Raw genomic sequence first — 21,443 nt, 5'->3', positions numbered from 1 at the left:
ATCTCCATTACCACTGTAGATGATGTCAGACCAGCTGTCAAGTTATCTCCCTTACCACTGTAGAAGATGTCAGACCAGCTGTCAAATTATCTCCCTTACCACTGTAGAGGATGTCAGATTAGCTGACATGTTATCTCCCTTACCACTGTAGAGGATGTCAGACCAGCTGACAAGTTATCTCCCTTACCTGTGTAGGGGATGTCAGACCAGCAGTCAAGTTATCTCCCTTACCTGTGTAGGAGATGTCAGATCAGCTGTCAAATTACCTCCCTTACCTGTGTAGAGGATGTTAGATAGGCTGTCAAGTTATCTCCCTTACCCATGTAGAAGATGTCAGATTAGCTGTCAAGTTATCTTCCTTACCTGTGTAGAGGATGTCAGATCAGCCATCAAGTGACGTTGCTCGGTATTCTTTTTAATTGAATCAGAGAGTCTTGACAAGTAAGCAGGGTGGCGGTCAACCAATAGAGATTTCTTTCGTGCATGGAGATTGTAGGAAGCCCCAACACTGCCTCGCCTCATATCTGGCATCAGTGTGTTGTTGAAGTCCTCAGACGTGAGCCTCTCCTGCTCCAGCTGGTAATTAATAGGTATCTGTTGCTGTTGTGTGTTACCGCGTGATGCTCTACCCTCACTATTCATGTGGAAACTGTAGCACCGTCTACGATTGCCAAAGTCGTCTGCACCCATCGAACCTGAACGGGATCGAGGGTTTGGAGAACTTGGTGAAGAACCATAAGGAAGTAATGTGTCACGGTTCATGACCGTGTCTCGAGACATCAACATGTCACGATTCATCTGTGGACTTGCTCGAGAGCTACACGCACTAGAATCAGCAGGAGTAGATATTGGTATGAACTCGTGGTTACGGTTAAGATAATGTTGGTACTCCTCCGGTATGGGGCTACTGGCTGCACTGTTACAGATGGACGGTGGCATGCTGTCCCCATGTATAGCAGCCCGTTTCTCTAGCTTATCACTCAGTTTGTTCACCATTTTATTTATATAGTCTCTGTCTAATGTATTTCTACGCCTACTACCCTCCTCGATGGTGTGTAATCGGGGCCTTGACACAGTTTCTCGATCGAGTGTGTGACAGCGACGTCTTGGAGGGTCAGGAACAAGGCCATAGAAACTCTCCTCACGGTAAAATGTGCCGTATGGTGTTTTGAGCACAACCTGCTGCTGATGTCCCTGCATGTCCATAGGAACACGATGAGGCAAGACCGGGGCACCACTCCCCTCCACCGACGAATCATAACCCGCAGCACTGAAGGACGTCTCTGTAGGAGATGAGCCCTCAGATCTACACAGCAAATAATGATCAGTATTATTCAATAACTACTTAATTAGAACTGGACTACACAGAGGAGTCTTCATTGTAACACAAATAAAACAAGAGGCCCAGTGGGCCTGAATCACTCACTGGTATATTCAAGCAAGTATGGCAAAATATTCACATTCAATATTATATGCATCCCTCTGTTCCCATTTTTACACATTTCTATCCTTTCTGGCAGAGAATATTCTTTATCAAATTTGTTTTAGATCCCTTCTTCTGTATTGAATGAAAAGGATTGTAAGATATTAATCAAATTAAAGGGGACCACAGCCTCCATTTATTGGGCCAAGTGAGCTAAACATTGAGTCCTTCTTAGCAGTAAATAGCTCTAGTCCTTATGTGGTTATAATCCCTTCCTTCCTACAGAAGGACAATATAAAGATTTACCTCGATTTTATCCTATTGGGCCCTGTTCCTCTACCGTGGGGAAATCACACACCCCAGTTAAATAAAATTGAGTTCATGTTGCTCAAGGATTCTCTTATCGAAATTTGGTTAAGATCTATACATTCCTGAATTCCAAATTTGGTCTAAATTCCTCCATTCCTATTGAAGATGAAAGATTCTAAACATTTATCACTATGTTCCCCCTATTGCGGGTCTCTGCCCCTTTGCTCTAAACACTCTTTATTTTTACATCCTTTGCCCAAGGATGCTACTCACCTTTGGTTAAAATCCTTCCAATCATACAAGAAGGAGAATGATTTTAAACATTTACCTAAATTTCCCCTTTGGGCCTCACACCTCTGCCTCCAGGGAGACCACACCACTCATTAGAGTTCAAAATTGAGTTCCTTTGCAGAAGGATGCCCTACACAAAATTTAGTTATTTTTTCTGTTCAAATGGGAAGAGTATTTTAAACATATATTACTGTATGCCCTATTTGGCCAACCCCCTTTCCCCCAGGGGGACCACATTCTCTGCTTATACAAAATTGAGTACCACTTTCCCAAGGATTCTCTGGACCATATATGGTTAAGTCCCACCATTTTTAATGATGCAGAAGTATCTTGAACATTTATTACTATGTTCCCCCTAATTGGCTCCGTCCCTCTTTCCCATCTGGTCAAAATCTACCAAATTGTACAGAAAGAGAAGGATTTTAAAGATTCCCATTTTGGGCCCTACATATATCCAGCAAGAGGCCACAGAGCTTGTATCACCACCCAGATAATTAGTAAAGCAATCATGGTAATAAACTGTCATCAATCATTATCTCAAATGACCTAACAATCTGCAGGCTATTGTTAAATTCTTCATCTTACTGCATGTTACTACCATAACAAAGTACACCCTTACCTGGAGTCAATGGCTTCCTGTAAGTTGGCTTTTAAGTCTATGTGGTCATTCTCTGACCCTTCAACACCCTGGCATGCTTGACCTAGACAAATGGCAATTTATTTTCTTTAAAATAAGTGTTAATTAAACTGTTACCAGAGTTTCCCAGACAAGTAGGTGGGCAATGGCAGTATATTCCTCGAAACAAGAGGGTAGGTCAGTTATTTTCATAAATTTGTAATTCTTCCTATCACCAAGCTACTGACCAAATTGCATTACTCTAGGTCACTTTGGTTATTCAGAAAAGGACATATGTGTATTTGAATGAATTTGACCCCTGTGACCTTGTCAAGGTCATTTCTGCTTCTTTTGTTTTCTTCAAAACATTGTAGTACTCTATTCCAACAAACTATTAGGCAAACACAATGGTTTGGTTATTCATAAGAAGTTGTCTAAGTTCTTAAACAAATTTGACCACCATGACCTTGAATTTGAAGGAAGGGGAATACCTACCTAGTGACTTCTCTGAGTGGAGAGTATTAAGAGTGCGCAGATCTGTGGTCTTCATAAGAAGTTTGGCAAACAGTGTGTTGTCATGCATGTGGTTGGTGTTGATGATAGTCTGTAGGCTCTCTGTCAATTTGGTCTGTACCTTCTCTATCTGCTCCAGGTTACGCAAGCCTGGACGGTCTGAAGTGTACAAACAAGAGGCCCATGGGCCTTAACGATCCGAGTCCTACAGTTTTAATTTTTGTTGTTGAAATATGAAGTGGAGATAATGATGTCAATCATCCCTACCAAAATTTGAGTAAAAAAAGTTAAGTATAATGTTCAGTTAAGTTTGTCAGGACCATGAGTTGATCATTCCTAGACCGCATTTCAGTTAAATCGGCCTATTAGAACTTGATTTTAAGTTTTAAATAGTTTTATTCCAAAATGGCAGCCGTGGCCTGGAAAAAAATCAACTTTGCCAGGACCATGAGTCAATCATTCCTACCAAGTTTCAGTTAAATTGGCCCAGTAGTTTTTCAAAAGTTTGATTATAGTTATTTACCCTATTGGATTTCTGATCGACCCGAAAAATAACACTTTGCCAGGACCATAAGATGATCATTCAAACCAAGTTTCAGTCAAATCGGCCCAGTAGAACTTGACTTAAAGTTTGAAATAGTTTTTCAAAATGGCGGCCATGGAGGCCATATTAGATTTCTGATCTGATCGAAAAATAACAACACTAGGCCAGGGAGATGTCAGTAACATTCCGATGAAATATCAATGAAATCCCTTTGACAGTATTGCAGCTTAAGTTGAAAATGTAAAATGTAACGGACGACGCACGAAGACAGAAAGACAGATAGCAATAGGTCACTTGAGCTACTGCTCAGGTGACCTAAACAAATTACTATAACATTATCACCTAGTAAGCAGCCAAAATACTGTAACATTATCACCTAGTTAGCAGCCAAAATACTATAACATAATCACTGAGTTAGCAGCCAAAATACTGTAACATTATCACCTAGGTAGCAGCCACAAGAGGCCCAATGGGCCTGCATCGCTCACCTGGTATTCAATGGAAATTTTATTAAGTATTTTAAGTTTATAAGTTTATACACAACATGAATGCAATTCTTCCATCATGTCTTAATTAATGTAAGGTACTATAAACGTGGGTCAGGGAGTAGGGGACATGTATATGTACAGTATGAGATATATATATATATGTGTGTTACTTTATTTAAGTAGACTATGCACGTGACTGAAATAGACCAATGAGAAGCAAGTATGAGCATTAGAAAAACATTTGTTAGAGGCAGCAGACAGGAAGTTTTTCATAAAGTTTGACACCTTATAAGTTTTACCTACACTATTGGAATTTTGAAATATACTTTGACCACGATCAAATGATAGAACAGTGATCTTGTGGACCCTTCTTGTGAACATTAGATATATATATATATATATGGAGACTTGAAGCCTTATACTGGGCAACGTATACGTATTTGGGACGTTTTTTTAGACAGAATCTTCATCTTTGTTTACAATTTGTTGAGGAAGACGTAGAGTTGTTATCGTGTGCGCAGGAACACGTAGAGTTGTTATCGTGTGCACAGGAACACGTAGAGTTGTTATCATGTGCGCAGGAAGACGTAGAGTTGTTATCGTGTGCGCAGGAACACGTAGAGTTGTTATCGTGTGCACAGGAACACGTAGAGTTGTTATCGTGTGCGCAGGAACACATAGATTTGTTATCGTGCGCGCATGAACTTGCGTTTTTTCAGTGAACAGCAGTTCTCAGGAGTGTTTTCCTAGTGTGCCTTCTGGGTTTTAGTTTTTTGCTATCCTGGCAAGTGTGTTTTTATATCAGCAGCAGATTAGTATCCGATCGCTACAGCGATCAAAAACATGGCACCAAAGTGTGGTACTTCACACCGTACTCCATATGATCCTACACGGCCAGATAATTGGCTCGTGGCTAAGTTATGGGAAGAACTGAACAAAAAAGGAATACATCCACCTACAAATACAAGACATTCAGAACTTGTTAAAATGTTCAACCAAACGACAAGGCCAGAATACGAAAATAATACGAGTAGTGGTGACATCACGGTAGATGTGCCTAGCTCTAATAGACAGGTTGCAGCATCCCTCAATGCCTCACAGGACAACAACCATGGTGAACTTGTAAACTTGATACATTCGTTGACGGACACTGTAGCCTCATTACAAGCGAACGTGGTTCAGCTTACATCAAAAGTGAATGCTTTGTCATCGCCTGCCATTCCTTTATCAACAACCACAGTATCAGGAAATGGGAATCAGGCAGCTTTACACACCAGGACGGTGTCAGCAGCGACAGAACGTGAGGCGCAGCTTGCGGAATCGACACAGTTCACTATTCAGACGGCTATGACAGTGTTGAACCACGGATCCGTGGTCTGGAGCGACGACAGCTTCAGACCAGCAAATACCATACGTAAGGACAACCTACGGATATGCGGCAGAAAACCAGGACCCAAGAATAAAGAGGTCACTCACTCACCATCGCTGAATATATCCATCTAGAAGAGTAGAAATGGACCTCTACGAAAAGGTCATTATAGATATGGCCACCCTATACAATGGAAAAGGGTTTTACGAATACCACTGCCAATTCGCCAAAAGAGCTGCAGCACGTTAAAGATAACAGAATATTCTTATGGATTGGTCAGTTGGGAACAATACACTATTCTGCAATATTTTTTCCAACCTTAAACCCAGCAGCCGTCAGCGATGCCACAGTACAGCACAAACGACTAACTTCTGCCCCAATATCACCTACACTGCAACCAAGTCAACTGACAACATTAACAGATATGCTGATTCACCCACAGATGTGCATGGAAGATATTGCATGTTCCGCCAGGGCAAAGAAATTTGCAACAACTTCAATGGTGACAGAAAATGTCAGAATGTCTGCTGCAACCATATGCAAATTGTGTAACATGCAAAAAGGACCACCCTAAAGTGTATTGCCCCATGCAAATGACAAAAAACGGACTTTGCCCCCATCAACACCAAGGGACAGGGCATATGTAGTCGTGCGAGGACATCCTAACACTGGCCAGCTCAATACACCCATCAACATTGAACTTTTAGAATCAGAGTTAATTCCACATCCAGATGTTGAATTTAAGCATTATCTTCTTTCTGGCTTAAAAGATGGCTTCATGACAGGAATTAAACAGTTACCTACTAACTTGATTGAATATCGAAATATTTTGTCTGCTAGATCTCAGCAATAAGCTACTACTACATAGGTTAATAAAGAATTGGAGAAAGGATTTCTTCGAGGCCCATATACAGACATCCCTTTCAAACATTACTGCATAAATCCCATAGGAGTAGCCGAGGGAATATACTCAAAGAAGAAACGTCTGATAGTTGATTTGTCTGTACCTCACAATGACGAAGAAAATCCCAGTTTAAATGAATTGATTGATAATAGTATTCATTCCAGTACGTAACTATCGACAAAGCTATACAAGTGATCAAGACTATGGGTCAAGGCAATTGGATGGGAAAATGGACATTTCTGATGCTTTCAAACTTATCCAAAAACACCCCTCCCTGTGGCCTTTTCATGGTATTCGTTGGAACAATTTATACTACTTTTATACTCAACAAGTATTTGGTAGCAGATCAAGTCCAAAAATTTTCGACCAACTGTCAAAAGCCATTTGTTGGACTCTGATAAGATGGAGGCTAGGTTACCAAACGAGAAACGTGTTCGTATCATGTCAATAATAGACTCTTTTCAAACTAGGAAATCGTGAACCAAACGCGAGTTACTGAGTTTATTGGGACATTTCAATTTTGCTGCCAGAATCATGGTACCTGGTCGTTCATTTGTGTCATACCTTATTGCCCTCAGCAGTGAAAGAACGTCATTATCATGTAAAGATAAGTGTAGAGTAGATCTCAGTATGTGGCATGATGGAATGGTGTTTCTTTTATTCTTAGATGATGATATAACATCAGCAGCAGATTTACAGCTTTTTCCAGACTCCACTCAACAATCCTTCACAGCTTACTATAACAACAAATGGTTCCAGGGAAATTTTCCAGACTTAAATAACGAGAAAGTCTCAATGGCATTCTACGAACTGTACCCAATTGTGATGGCATGTGTTTTATGGGGTCATTCTTGGGCTAGGAAACGTGTTTTATTCAATTGTGACAATGCAGCCGCAGTAGACATTATCAGGAAAGGTCGGTCTAAAAATCCTATTATTTTGAAACTCATGAGACGTTAAATTTGGCATGCAGCTAGCCATAATTATGTAGTTCATGCACGACATATTCCGGGTGTGACAAATTGTATCGCTGATGCTTTATCTCGTTGGCAGATGCAGAGATTTCGAAGACTTGCACCTCTGGCAGATCCTACACCGACTGCATGCCTTCACATGGGAGATTTGATGATGTAATGAAGCACAAGGTTGACAATCTGTGGACAGCTTCTCTGGCGAAGAACACTCAGGCTGTGTATTCAGCAGGTCTACAGTGCTTTCTGTCATTTGCTACATTATATGGTGTGATATTTTCTCCCTGCACAAGACTTCGGAGGAACTGTTATTGTACTTTGTAACACATTGTCACGTCCTATTAACAGCTCGGGTCATTTAAGGACGTGCCTCCATGTGTGTAGTGTATGCGTGCTTGCGTGTGTGTATGCAGGAGACAGGGTATGTTACAGTGCTATTTCACTGAAATGCCATGCCAAAGGCACCAAGCACAGCATTGCACCCGGTCACATTATACTGACAACAGGTGAACCAGTTGTTGCCATTCCCCTTACTGCTGAACGTTAAGCAGAGAACAGCAACTACCATTTTAAAGGACTTTGGTATGTCCCAGCCTGGGAACAGAACCCATTGCCTTCCTCACCACCAAGCAAGGCACTAGCAAATAGAAGGTAGTTAGAAATAGAGAGAAATATTAAGATCCCAAATATTGCAATGGGTGCAGCAGATTTATTTTGGTCGCTTTTGTGTCCAATTCTTCAGAGGATTCCTGTCACATCTTACAATACATGCAGTGAGTCACACTTACAGTAGGTTTAAAACACCACGACAAATGTAAAAGATTTCTAGGAGAAAACTTACCAGGAGATAAGAGTACTACAGCAGAGAACAGAGCTATCTCATCATCTGTCAAGTTGAGCTTGTTGAAACGTTCCGCAAAGTCAAACATGGAATCTAACAGAAACCCAGCACTAGTAGTCACCTGTAAATATAATGTCAAAAACAGGTCACTATCATGTGTTCTGTACAGGCTAATAAAGGTCTAACAATACATGGAATCTAACAGAAACCCAGCACTAGTAGTCACCTGTAAATATAATGTCAAAAACAGGTCACTCACATGTGTTCTGTACAGGCTAATAAAGGTCTAACAATACATGGAACCTAACAGAAACCAAGCACTAGTAGTCACCTGTAAATATAATGTCAAAAACAGGTCACTCACATGTGCTTGTACAGGCTAATACAGGTCTAACAATACATGGAACCTAACAGAAACCAAGCACTAGTAGTCACCTGTAAATATAACATCAAAAACAGGTCACTATCATGTGTTCTGTACAAGCAAAATACATGTTTAACAATACAAGTACCTATGATATGCTTTGTGCTAAGAAAGAGACTGTATTACACAATACAGGTAACTAGGGAATGTTATAAGTGGAGCTAATGTATTACAGCACATTGTAGGTTACTATGCATGGATTTCTGTTTGGACAACAACAATTACTGTTGTGGAAAAAGAATGTCAGAAGGGTCTGGAATAATGAGAACAAAAAAGGAATATTGTTAGCAATCCAAAATCCAAAGCCTCCAGACAGATTTTGATATCAAGAAATCGTGATAACAAACTTGAACTGTCAAAAGTCCTGATGGCTGTCTGCAGACAACCATCATTTTCTTCCGATAGGTTTTGAAATGAATTAAACAACCACAAAAAAACAAGGGGAACCAACATATGAAATTTAAGAAACGTCTGTCAAACATTTCTTCAGAAATAGCGATAACAAATGTTGAAGTACTTCATGAGAAATAGTAATAACAAACTCATAATCTCAAAGTTAGCCATATTGTTGTTCTGATTAGCCTCAAAATTTTAGAGGCACAATTAAGGACCAATGGGAATCTATATGAAATTCAAGAAAGAAAAAAATAAGAAATAACAATAGCATTCTTGAACTGTCTAAAACCATTCCTTGTGGCCACTTTGTTCAATCAATCTCAAAATGAACCATGCGTAATTAATTATAAGGACCAAGGAAGGGGAACCTACATACAATTTGAGAAAGATCTCTTCAATTCTTTCTGAGAAATAGTCTGTGATAATTATAGTTTATCACACTGTGTTTTCGGAGTTTGTCGTTTGTCGTGCGAAAACGTGGATAAAATTGAAAGGCCACACGTGAGCGGGGAAAAAAAATGGTTCAAATGATAAACACTGAAAATATTGTGTGATAATATGTTAATCATCTACAGACTACTACTACCTTATATATATCTGTGACAAACGTAGACAAATATAAGATTTGCACGGAGGAAAACAATGAACCTTAAAACTATGTAGGAAACTATAAATATGTCAAAATGACATGAAAGTCCCCCCATCTCCTGTATGATTATTTTAATTATAATAAATCATTGACCAAGCTACAACTGACATATTTCCACCTGTCAATCAAAAAGGTCTAACAATGACCAGGTGTATATGCATACACGCTAATTAGGTAACCATGCCATCACATGGATATAATAAGAAAGCATGTTGTTTTCACAACAATAACTTTCAGAAAAGATTCAATCTTATATACGGATAAATCTTTCACTTTTTTAAAATAAAATACATGATTCAAAGGTAGTTTTCTGATCGTCTGCAAATCTGACTGAATCGGACATTGATAGGCCTATCGAAAAGAAAAGATCGGAATGTATTTGGTTGTTTTGAGCCCGTTAATATTTATTTTTTAAACTCTAACTTTTATTATTACCGGTTCAATTGGCATGTATGTGACATTGTGAGTTTCTGCTGGTAAATAGTATCACGCAACCTTGACTTTTTGCAATACACAAACTTGCAAACTGCGCCACTTCCCCCATGTCGTTTTGACACATTCCTACTGTCAAGATTGGATAGTTCAGCATGATTTTACCCAAGAATAGCATTTTAACCCCAGAGTACTTATTACTATGCAATTCTTTGTTGTTTCCCCATACATGGTATCTTACCTGAAAGCTAGGCCTACTTTACTCGAGTTTATTTATCAGATTCTATCGTATAATATGACTTCAACTTGCATTTTTTTTTTAATTTTTTTTAACTTTTTAACTTTTTTTAGGTTCAAATTGTTTTATTCCCCCAGCATCTTTGGGAGGGATGCCAGGGTTGGGGTGCCCCGGGATCATCCCTCTTACATAAAATAGTCTCAAGCAAAAGGCCTCTTTCTCTTGCAATTTTTCGTAATGGTTAAATAGACAATGCAATCAGGAGAGTTATTCAACCTAATTCAACAGTTTATTGCTGCGAGCTTATTTCAAAACATTTCCGAAAATCCCCAAAAAATCCCCGATTAATCAAATGGTCGCGATGAAAGTCAATCAAGGTCAACCATTTTTTCAAACTTGATAGTCAATCACTTGACCATGTTACGTATAAAATAGTAGGTCTGTAGACATTGTATAACTTTAGAAGAAGTTTTTTGAAGTCATTATCTTGAAATAGCACATATGAAATTTGACCCCTAAATAACTCAAAACTTGACCTGGTCAACTCAAAATGTTTTCTGCCAAAAATGTGCGCATTTGTGTTATCTACATTACACTTGAATATAAAGTGAATCTATCGAACAATTTTCGAAATATCCTTGATTAAAGAAAATTTAATTTTTTAAACATTTGACATTTGTGACCTTGATTGTGACCTTGATAGTTGATCAATGTCGACCATTTTTTCAAACCTGATACCCAAACATCTCAGCATCTTAAATATGAAATATCACCCAGACATCCCAGCATCTTAAATATAAAATATCAAGACTCTAGACCTTGTGGAACTTAAGATTTTTTAAGGTTGGTACCCAATATAGTGCATTTGAACTTTGACCCCTACCGAAAACCGGAAGTTGACATTTTTTGTTGAAAAAGTTTGCTCTTGCTTATCTCTATATGATATCCAAAGATCAACCTCGTGTTTGATATCGTTAGCGAAATATATTGGTATAGGCTGTTAACCAATCAGAGTTTGTGGCGAACATCTTGGAATATTAATTGCTCCAAAAAGTAACATAAGTTTGTAACGGCCCCCAGAGGAATATATGTACCAATTGTGGTTAATATTGCAATGGCAGAAGTGGAGAAGAAGATCGTTGAAGTTTGTAAAAATAGTGTCGGCTTTTCAAAAAAGATCAAAGGCAATAATGGACACGCCATACTTTATATTGATTTGGTTACGACTAACTGTTTTCTTTCGCAGATCACTTTTGTGTGCATAATACTTCTGGTTTAGGACGTCATCTCACATGAGCAGAGCTTCTTTTTTGAGAAAACATGTTCCCAAATGCCGGGAAAATGGAAAATTTGTTCTCAACTTTTTTTTGAATATTCTCATACTAACAACCCGTGATAATTAATTTATCCTGCTAACAGTAGGTGATATAAAGTAGTATTTAGATGATAACAGGAATTGTTTAAGGATGGACAACAGACAAAGGGCACTTTGAACTCTGTATCAACATTTGGGCTCAATGCCCTTTTTTCAATGAGAGTATCTGTCATCCCAAGAGTAAGTGGAGAGCTCCATTAGTTTTGTATAATCAGGCATGGATCAAGCTAACAGTCAATCTTTGACAGACACTCAGCAATACGCACACTGAATTTGGTTAAAACTGAGCCATCTAAATTAGGGCCTTTATTGTGTGGAAACCAATCAGAAGGCTGTAGCCTCATTAATAATAGGTAAGCATGAATTGCATTTGCAAGCATATTTAGTCTGACACTTGCTAATATGAATTTTCACACCAATCTTTAGGGCAATTATTACAGGGAAACAAATTTGAGATGTGACCGATGGATACACCAAAGTGACCGATGGCTATACCAAAGTGACCAATGGATATATCAAAGTGACCAATGGATATACCAAAGTGACCGATGGATACACCAAAGTGACCGATGGATATACCAAAGTGACCGATGGATATACCAAAGTGACCGATGGCTATACCAAAGTGACCAATGGATATATCAAAGTGACAAATGGATACACTAAAATGAATACCTCCAATTTCTCTGAAGCTGAGGAAAGTAAAACAGGTAGAGGTAAAAAAAATTGCTTCAGCTATTTTCTCTTTTTGTTTTCCTGCTGTTACAACAGATATACCTACTGTAGAGGGTTGTCGTTTGAACAGTTTCCCACATGTAAACAACATGGTGTTCGTGTCAGGATCAAACAGGGCAGCTAATCGTACAAGGAGCACCTCAAATGTTGATGCCTACAACCAAAATAACAGTGATTTTCTACAACTATCAGGCTACTTTACATGTGACACCACAAACACATAGGTACTTCAGCTAAACCTTGGGGTGAATAGGATTGCTTGTATAAAGCAACCAATAGGCCCATACCAGCCAGATAATGTAGCTATTAAGGTATTGCTATTCATAGATTATAATTAAAACAAAGAGGCACATGGTTCTCAACAGTCACCTGAGTGAAATTATGAATGAAACAAAAAGTGTTAAGTTGGTCTAACTTCAAATAAATAAGTCCTAGTGGGTCAATTACGTTTCCCCCAAACAATGGGCATAATTTCACAAAAGATAAGTCTAAATCCATCAGCAACATTATCATGTCATTGGAATGCTTTGTTCTAATTATGATAACTTATCAAGCCAGAAGGTGGAGAACCTGGGGGTTCTGGACCTTCTCATGTACAGATACTCCTCCTCATCGTCTGTGGATTGTTTAGCTAACTGTTGATCTAAATCCAAAGGAGACTTCAAAGGAAACGTCAGGTTTTGTACTTAGTGACCACTTATAAATCTCAAATCCTCTAAGACGCCTTAAGAAATAGAACAGACCTAAATTTTCTGATGAAATTTGAATTTTACACCATACTGTCAAGATCAACACATAAATACCTATATTCAGGCTAAACTTGATCAATGTAATTCCATACACAGAATGTGTATTGAAGTTAGAAATGAAACCTCATTGATAATGTTCAACTTACTTTAAGTAATGTAACTTGATCGTCAGGATTCAAAAGGGCGAACCCTGGAATGGCTTTGGCAAAGTCAACAACAGACTTGATAGCTGGTGAAAAGAATTCGGAGAAATCTTCCCAGCAATTGTCATTAGGATCTGTAGCAAAGTTGGCATTTAATGGGCATGCCTGAAAATAGACAAAAAGAATTTCAGAAACAAAATGTATGTTCCAACTGACTTTGAACAGTTGTAATTACTGCCAGCTGCTACATAATGAACTTCAAGAATATTGACTAATCCTTTCACTTTTCACTATATATGTTTTACAACCTCCTGACTCGTGTGACCTGATTTTCCACTTAATCCTTTGTTCTATTTAAATGAAATCAACAGGACTAACAATATGACAGGCAGAGTTTAACAAAAATATGAAACTGACCATTTGAGCAGGACAGTTGACAAACTCGCCCTTTTGTACTGCTGCTTGGCGCATGCTCTTTACACGGTCGAGCGTGAAGGCACATGTCTGTCGGTGTGCGTTGATGACATGCTGTACAAGGTCTAGCGGGTTCTGTAGTACCCCAGTTAGTTGATGGTTTGGAGTCTGTGAATTCATTTTCTGCATCTGTTCGATGATTCGCGCCTTTTCTTTCTTTGGGACCCGGCCAAAGCGCACAGCTGTGGAAAGACAACAAAGTTAGCTGGCCTTGTGTGACCTTGTACACAGTAAAGACTTCCAAGTGCAGCATGTTGTACAAGTGATCTTAGAAGGATCTTTGAGCCCATGCACCATGAAAGAATCTTCATCAGATCTACAAAAGATGATATTTTACCTTCTTTGCTTTTCATTTTCCTTATAGTTACTATTACCCATTCCTATGTTGGAAATCCTAAACCGTGTACATTAACCCTTACTTCCTAATGTCATATGTTTTTGCCACTATGGCAAATGTTATCATAAGAATTGCATCACCATATGCAAAATGCTAAAGATTTGTAGTTCTTAGATAACAAAAAGAGCTGTCAATGAGGGATGAAATCTCATTAGGGCCATTTTCAATAGAGACGAAGGAAAACCTGCATATCGAATTTTAGAAAGATCTTTCAGTTGCATTCTGAGAGACATCGATAAACAAGAGGCCCAGAGGACCTGTATCGCTCACCCAAATATTTGAGCAGTCATAGCAAAATATTCTCATTAAATATTATATTGCACTACAAATATTTCCCTTGCAAACTTTGTCGGCTCCATTTGTTGAAACTACCAGAAGTTGTTTGACATATTTTTCCCTGTGACCTTGTAAATAGGTCAATGTCATTTTCCTTCTTAAACTTTGTTAGCTCTATCCCAAAAAGCCACCAGCCAAATCTTATGAATCCATTCATTTTGGTTCTTCAGAACAAATCCTTTGAAAATATGTTGACCTCTGTGACCTTTAAAGTAGTTTGAGGTCATTTTCATTAGCAAACTTTGGTGAGCTCTATCCCAGGAAGCCACCATCCAAATATTATAATTTTATGCCTTTCGATTATTCTTCAGACGTCATTTGATGTTTTTGACATATTTGACCCTTGTGACCTTGAAAGAAGGTCAAAGTCATTTTCATTCCCAAACTTTGTCGGGCTCTATCTGAGGAAGCCAACAGCCAGATATGAAGGTTCTATACCTTTTAGTTCTTCAGAAGAAGCTGTTTAAAGAGTTTGATATATTTGACCGCTGTGACCTTGAAAGTAGGTCAAGGTCATTTTCTTTCTCAAACTTTGTCGGGCTCCATCCCAGGAAGCCATCAGCCAAATTTGAAGATTCTATACCTTCAGGCAGGTGAGCTTAAAACCTTATCTGTCAAAATCCAAGATTGCCACCTTCTGGCAATTTTGTTTATCTGATCAGTTTTAAAAGCTAATATGCACAACTAGAGACCAATTATTATGACCTTACCTATGCAATTTGAGATGAATCCCTCTTGTACTTTATAAGAAATAGCAATGACAAGAATTGTTTAGTACAGATGATGGAAGGACGGACAGCAGACCAAGGAAGGTAGGGTAATTTGAATAGCCCAACCCCTCCTGATGGGGGCTTAAAAAAATTAACCTATCACTGTACAATACAAGTTAGTGAAGTCTTGCATATTTCTTCTGATCTGTGAGTCTCAAAACTGAACATGCACAACTACGGACCAGGGAAACCTACACATGAAATTTAAGAAATTTAAGAAACAAATTAATGATGAATAGCAGTAACAATTTTGAACAATCAAAATTCAAAATGATGGCTTTCTTTTTCCAACCAGTCTCAAAATGAAACAGGCACAACTGCAGACCAATGGGACCTTACATATTAAGGCAGACAAGATCTGTCAGGTTGAGAAATAGTGAAAACACACCGCATTAAACATGGGTGTTAAAACTATGAAACAATAACATGGGACATGTCCCAACCATTACAACTAGAGGCATCACGATTCACCGCGATACACTTGTACCGCAATTATTTATGTTCGATTCGATTCACAATATATTTTTCCGGATTTTTGATACGTCACAATCTGAATATTAGTGTATGCCGCTTCAACCGAAATCCAGGTGATGAGTGAGGTAAACGTATCTACAGTGGTTATACTAACTCATGCCGCCATGGCATCAGACATATGTATCCAGGTGGTGAGTGAGGTAAACGTATCTACAGTGGTTAAACTAACTAATGCCGCCCTGGCATCAGACATATGTATCCAGGTGAATGCCGCTTCAACCGAAATCCAGGTGATGAGTGAGGTAAACGTATCTCCAGTGGTTATACTAACTCATGCCGCCATGGCATCAGACATATGTATCCAGGTGAATGCCGCTTCAACCGAAATCCAGGTGATGAGTGAGGTAAACGTATCTCCAGTGGTTATACTAACTCATGCCGCCATGGCATCAGACATATGTATCCAGGTGATGAGTGAGGTAAAGGTATCAACAGTGATTATACTAACTCATGCCGCCCTGGCATCAGACATATGTATCCAGGTGATGAGTGAGGTAAACGTATCTACAGTGGTTATACTAACTCATGCCGCCCTGGCATCAGACATATGTATCCAGGTGATGAGTGAGGTAAACGTATCTACAGTGGTTATACTAACTCATGCCGCCCTGGCATCAGACATATGTATCCAGGTGATGAGTGAGGTAAACGTATCTACAGTGGTTATACTAACTCATGCCGCCCTGGCATCAGACATATGTATCCAGGTGATGAGTGAGGTAAACGTATCTACAGTGGTTATACTAACTCATGCCGCCCTGGCATCAGACATATGTATCCAGGTGATGAGTGAGGTAAACGTATCTACAGTGGTTATACTAACTCATGCCGCCCTGGCATCAGACATATGTATCCAGGTGATGAGTGAGGTAAACGTATCTACAGTGGTTATACTAACTCATGCCGCCCTGGCATCAGACATATGTATCCAGGTGATGAGTGAGGTAAACGTATCTACAGTGGTTATACTAACTCATGCCGCCCTGGCATCAGACATATGTATCCAGGTGATGAGTGAGGTAAACGTATCTACAGTGGTTATACTAACTCATGCCGCCCTGGCATCAGACATATGTATCCAGGTGATGAGTGAGGTAAACGTATCTACAGTGGTTATACTAACTCATGCCGCCCTGGCATCAGACATATGTATCCAGGTGATGAGTGAGGTAAACGTATCTACAGTGGTTATACTAACTCATGCCGCCCTGGCATCAGACATATGTATCCAGGTGATGAGTGAGGTAAACGTATCTACAGTGGTTATACTAACTCATGCCGCCCTGGCATCAGACATATGTATCCAGGTGATGAGTGAGGTAAACGTATCTACAGTGGTTATACTAACTCATGCCGCCCTGGCATCAGACATATGTATCCAGGTGATGAGTGAGGTAAACGTATCTACAGTGGTTATACTAACTCATGCCGCCCTGGCATCAGACATATGTATCCAGGTGATGAGTGAGGTAAACGTATCTACAGTGGTTATACTAACTCATGCCGCCCTGGCATCAGACATATGTATCCAGGTGATGAGTGAGGTAAACGTATCTACAGTGGTTATACTAACTCATGCCGCCCTGGCATCAGACATATGTATCCAGGTGATGAGTGAGGTAAACGTATCTACAGTGGTTATACTAACTCATGCCGCCCTGGCATCAGACATATGTATCCAGGTGATGAGTGAGGTAAACGTATCTACAGTGGTTATACTAACTCATGCCGCCCTGGCATCAGACATATGTATCCAGGTGATGATTGAGGTAAACATATCTACAGTGGTTATACTAACTCATGCTTTGATAACATAATACTCAGATATGTTGTTTACTTACGATGACATCTCCTTTGTTATCATCATAAATACATTTATTATAAAGAATATATTCTAAACAAACATGATTGTGTTCAAAGTACAGGGGCTATTCCTTGTAGAATATGTTTTAAGAGGTGACAAGCACAAACATTTCGCTGATTACAACTCCCAAATGACCCCAAAAAAATGGTAGCAGTAACAAACTTTGGCCCTGAAATAAAAGACCAAGATGGCCACCTGGCAGCAATTTTAAATATCTTCAAATACATAAACAAAACAATTTTGCTCAACTTGGACCCAAGGGTACCTGAGCGTACAATTTTGAGGTTCAGCAAAAGGCTGAGTACTGAACCTCCCGTTTATCCATGAGGATACAATCAATCATCAATCTCTCCACTTTTCTAAGGATTACATTAATACTGTCATTCTCATGTGGAAGTGTATCACTAATCTATAATATCTTGGAACAAAAGATTTCTTGCACAGTGATGATTTGGAGTAGTCGCAGATCATTGTGATGCAACATTGTCTACATACCATCTCGGGACATCCCAACAGCAATACACTTTTTTAATCTGAAAACAAAATCAGAGAAGAGTACTGTTCTGAAAACTTAAATGGCATCAATCAGATATAGACATTCATAAATACATTATTTAAACATAATTCTTTCTCCTCTAACTTTTTATCACTAGCAGAAGGCAAAATAAGAGCCCCAGAGGCCGGCTGTCATATAAGACCTCAATCTTATTTTACTTAAAATGTAGAAAATCATGAGAGTTTATCAAAAGAGAGAGAAATGTGGGTGGCCCATGGGCCTGAACTGTCACCAGAGTTGTTACACAGTTGATATTTGTTTGTGTGATTTCACAAACAATACATATAATAAAATATTCTATAAACAGAAACTACAGCAAAATGTTATCCCTTCACCATTGGGAATAGGAGATCCTGGAACTCACTGGTTTGTTAACGCACCCATTAGGACTTTCTATCATTGAAGTGAATTTGATTCTAGCCTATCTGGGTCCAAATTAAAACAGTTCCACAGATTGAGCCAATTTTACCACTACAGGTCCATCCATCCCTCAGGCCCTGGGGGCGAGTCAAGGCTTTGATTTTTATACTTACATGGGAATAATTCCAACCAAGCTTGAAGTATTTTCCATCAAAAAATAAATAAGATGTATATAAACTATAGTTAACCTCAACAGCCCCCACCCCCCACCCCCAGGGGGGAACGGTTACTTAAGGGTTATGGATTTCACAATTTATCAAGCACCTTAGGAGTTTTCATCCATGAAAAGCAGATGGTTGTTAAAATTGAAGCCAATTTGACCCAGTTTGGCCCAATGGGGATGAGACAGATATAATTCACCTTTTTGGTTTGTCTTTGACCATGGAAGCTTAAGCTTCCCGTGAAATTTAGGTTTTTCTCTTTAATTATTGTTTATGAACACACGACAGCAAATAAAGGACTATCCCATTTGATCACATGAGATTTTGTCTAAGGTGATCTAAACAACATTCTTTTTTTTTATATAAATTTACATTTCTCTCAAAAATCAGCTTTTAATATTTTTGTTAATGACACATTAAGGAAAACAGTGTTTGAACAACAGGCCATACATTGTAGATTTAAACAACAGGCCATACATTGTAGATTTAAACAACAGGCCATACACTGCAGATTTAAACAACAGGCCATACATTGTAGATTTAAACAACAGGCCATACATTGCAGATTTAAACAACAGGCCATACATTGTAGATTTGAACAACATGGCTAACACTTCACAATTAGATTGATAAAAATTCTCAATTTGGAGGTTTGACTTAGTGTCATATGAAGCTTCCCGTCACCGATACAAGTGCTGAGTCAGCTCATTATCTAGGTACAGAAAGTCAGATGCTAGTTCAAACAGGGATAAAGTCACCAACATCTTTTATATCAGCATTTAAAATATTGTCACATAAACTACAATAAGCAGAATATTATAAATTCCTTGAAAAGTGATGCTGTAATGATCAAGTAAAGGGAGGTTAGGCCAGGGATTGCTGACGAATAAATTGACCTACTTAAGAGCTAAATTTCATATGGTAATGAGTCTCCCACGCCTTCCTGTTATTTACTGTGATAGCACAAGTACAGGGACAACAAAATCAATGGACGCTAGTGGGGGCGACACCACACTCTATTTTCAGCTTCCAACACAGTGAATTGTCGACGTCATCAACCATTTAATGGAGCCAAATATAACTATGTTAGCAAGCAGCATACCTCCAGGGTAGCATTACATATATTTTAGGAGCAAATTTCTTTTTAAAGGCAACAGAAAAGACATTTATATCAACGTTATTCTGGATTAGTTTCACACACCTTTCCAATCATTACATCAACAGAAACATGCAAAAAGATTATATTTTTGTACCAAACACAGCATAGGATTCTAATCTAGTGAACTTGCAAAGGTGGGCTTCTAGATTGCACTTTAATTTTGTGGGGCTAGAAACATATTTTATCTTCAGTATGACAGTCATGGAATCTCTTAATCTATCCCTAACAGCTAGATTCAACAACAGTCTAGATATCTCAAATACAATCCTTCACAGCTAGATCCAACAACAGTCTAGATATCTCAAATAAAATCCCTCACAGCTAGATCCAACAACAGTCTAGATATCTCAAATAAAATTACTCGCAGTTAGATCCAACAGCAGTCTAGATATCTCAAATACAATCTCTCACAGCTAGATACAACAACGGACTAGATATCTCAAATACAATCCCTTACAGCAAGATCCAACAACGGACTAGATCTCTCAAATACAGTCCCTCACAGCTATTTCCAACAACAGTCTAGATATCTCAACTACAATCCCTCACAGTTCGATCCAACAACAGTCTAGATATCTCATATACAATCCTTCACAGCTAGATCCAACAACGGACTGGATATCTCAAATACAATCCCTCACAGTTAGATCCAACAACAGTCTAGATGTCTCAAATAAAATTACTCACAGCTAGATCCAACAGCAGTCTAGATATCTCAAATACAATCCATCACAGCTAGATCCAACAACGGACTGGATATCTCAAATACAATCCCTCACAGTTAGATCCAACAACAGTCTAGATGTCTCAAATACAGTCCCTCACAGTTAGATCCAACAACAGTCTAGATATATCAAATAAAATTACTCACAGCTAGATCCAACAAAAGTCTAGATATCTCAAATACAATCCATCACAGCTAGATCCAACAACGGACTGGATATCTCAAATACAATCCCTCACAGCTAGATCCAACAACGGACTAGATATCTCAAATACAGTCCCTCTCAGCTAGATCCAACAACAGTCTAGATATCTCAGATACAGTCCCTCACAGTTAGATCCAACAACAGTCTAGATATATCAAATAAAATTACTCACAGCTAGATCCAACAGCAGTCTAGATATCTCAAATACAATCTCTCACAGCTAGATCCAACCACGGACTAGATATCTCGAATACAATCCCTTACAGCTAGATCCAACACCAGTCTAGATATCTCAAATACAATCTCTCACAGCTAGATCCAACATCGGACTAGATATCTCAAATACAATCCCTTACAGCTAGATCCAACACCAGTCTAGATATCTCAAATACAATCTCTCACAGCTAGATCCAACCACGGACTAGATATCTCG

At 38.9% G+C, this 21,443-nt stretch overlaps 1 protein-coding gene across 2 annotated transcripts in view; it reads right to left on the bottom strand.

Annotated features, from left to right (window-relative positions):
* LOC110461666 overlaps positions 1-21,443 on the bottom strand; it is a 65,989-nt gene that overhangs the window by 6,321 nt on the left and 38,225 nt on the right. For both annotated transcript variants that reach the window (XM_021515235.1, XM_021515234.1), the window contains exons 5-12: positions 18,281-18,318; positions 13,828-14,066; positions 13,414-13,575; positions 12,565-12,672; positions 8,270-8,390; positions 3,135-3,311; positions 2,643-2,724; positions 364-1,306 (exon numbers count right to left, since the gene is read on the bottom strand). In XM_021515235.1, the coding sequence (XP_021370910.1) occupies positions 364-1,306; positions 2,643-2,724; positions 3,135-3,311; positions 8,270-8,390; positions 12,565-12,672; positions 13,414-13,575; positions 13,828-14,066; positions 18,281-18,318 (1,870 nt within the window). The remainder of the gene's footprint in view (positions 1-363; positions 1,307-2,642; positions 2,725-3,134; positions 3,312-8,269; positions 8,391-12,564; positions 12,673-13,413; positions 13,576-13,827; positions 14,067-18,280; positions 18,319-21,443) is intronic.

The sequence above is a fragment of the Mizuhopecten yessoensis genome, unplaced genomic scaffold (genome assembly GCF_002113885.1).
Source record: "Mizuhopecten yessoensis strain PY_sf001 unplaced genomic scaffold, ASM211388v2 scaffold10649, whole genome shotgun sequence".
NCBI lineage: Eukaryota > Metazoa > Mollusca > Bivalvia > Pectinida > Pectinidae > Mizuhopecten > Mizuhopecten yessoensis.
Note: the sequence above shows the minus strand (reverse complement) of the source record. Positions and strands in the feature narration are given on the sequence as shown.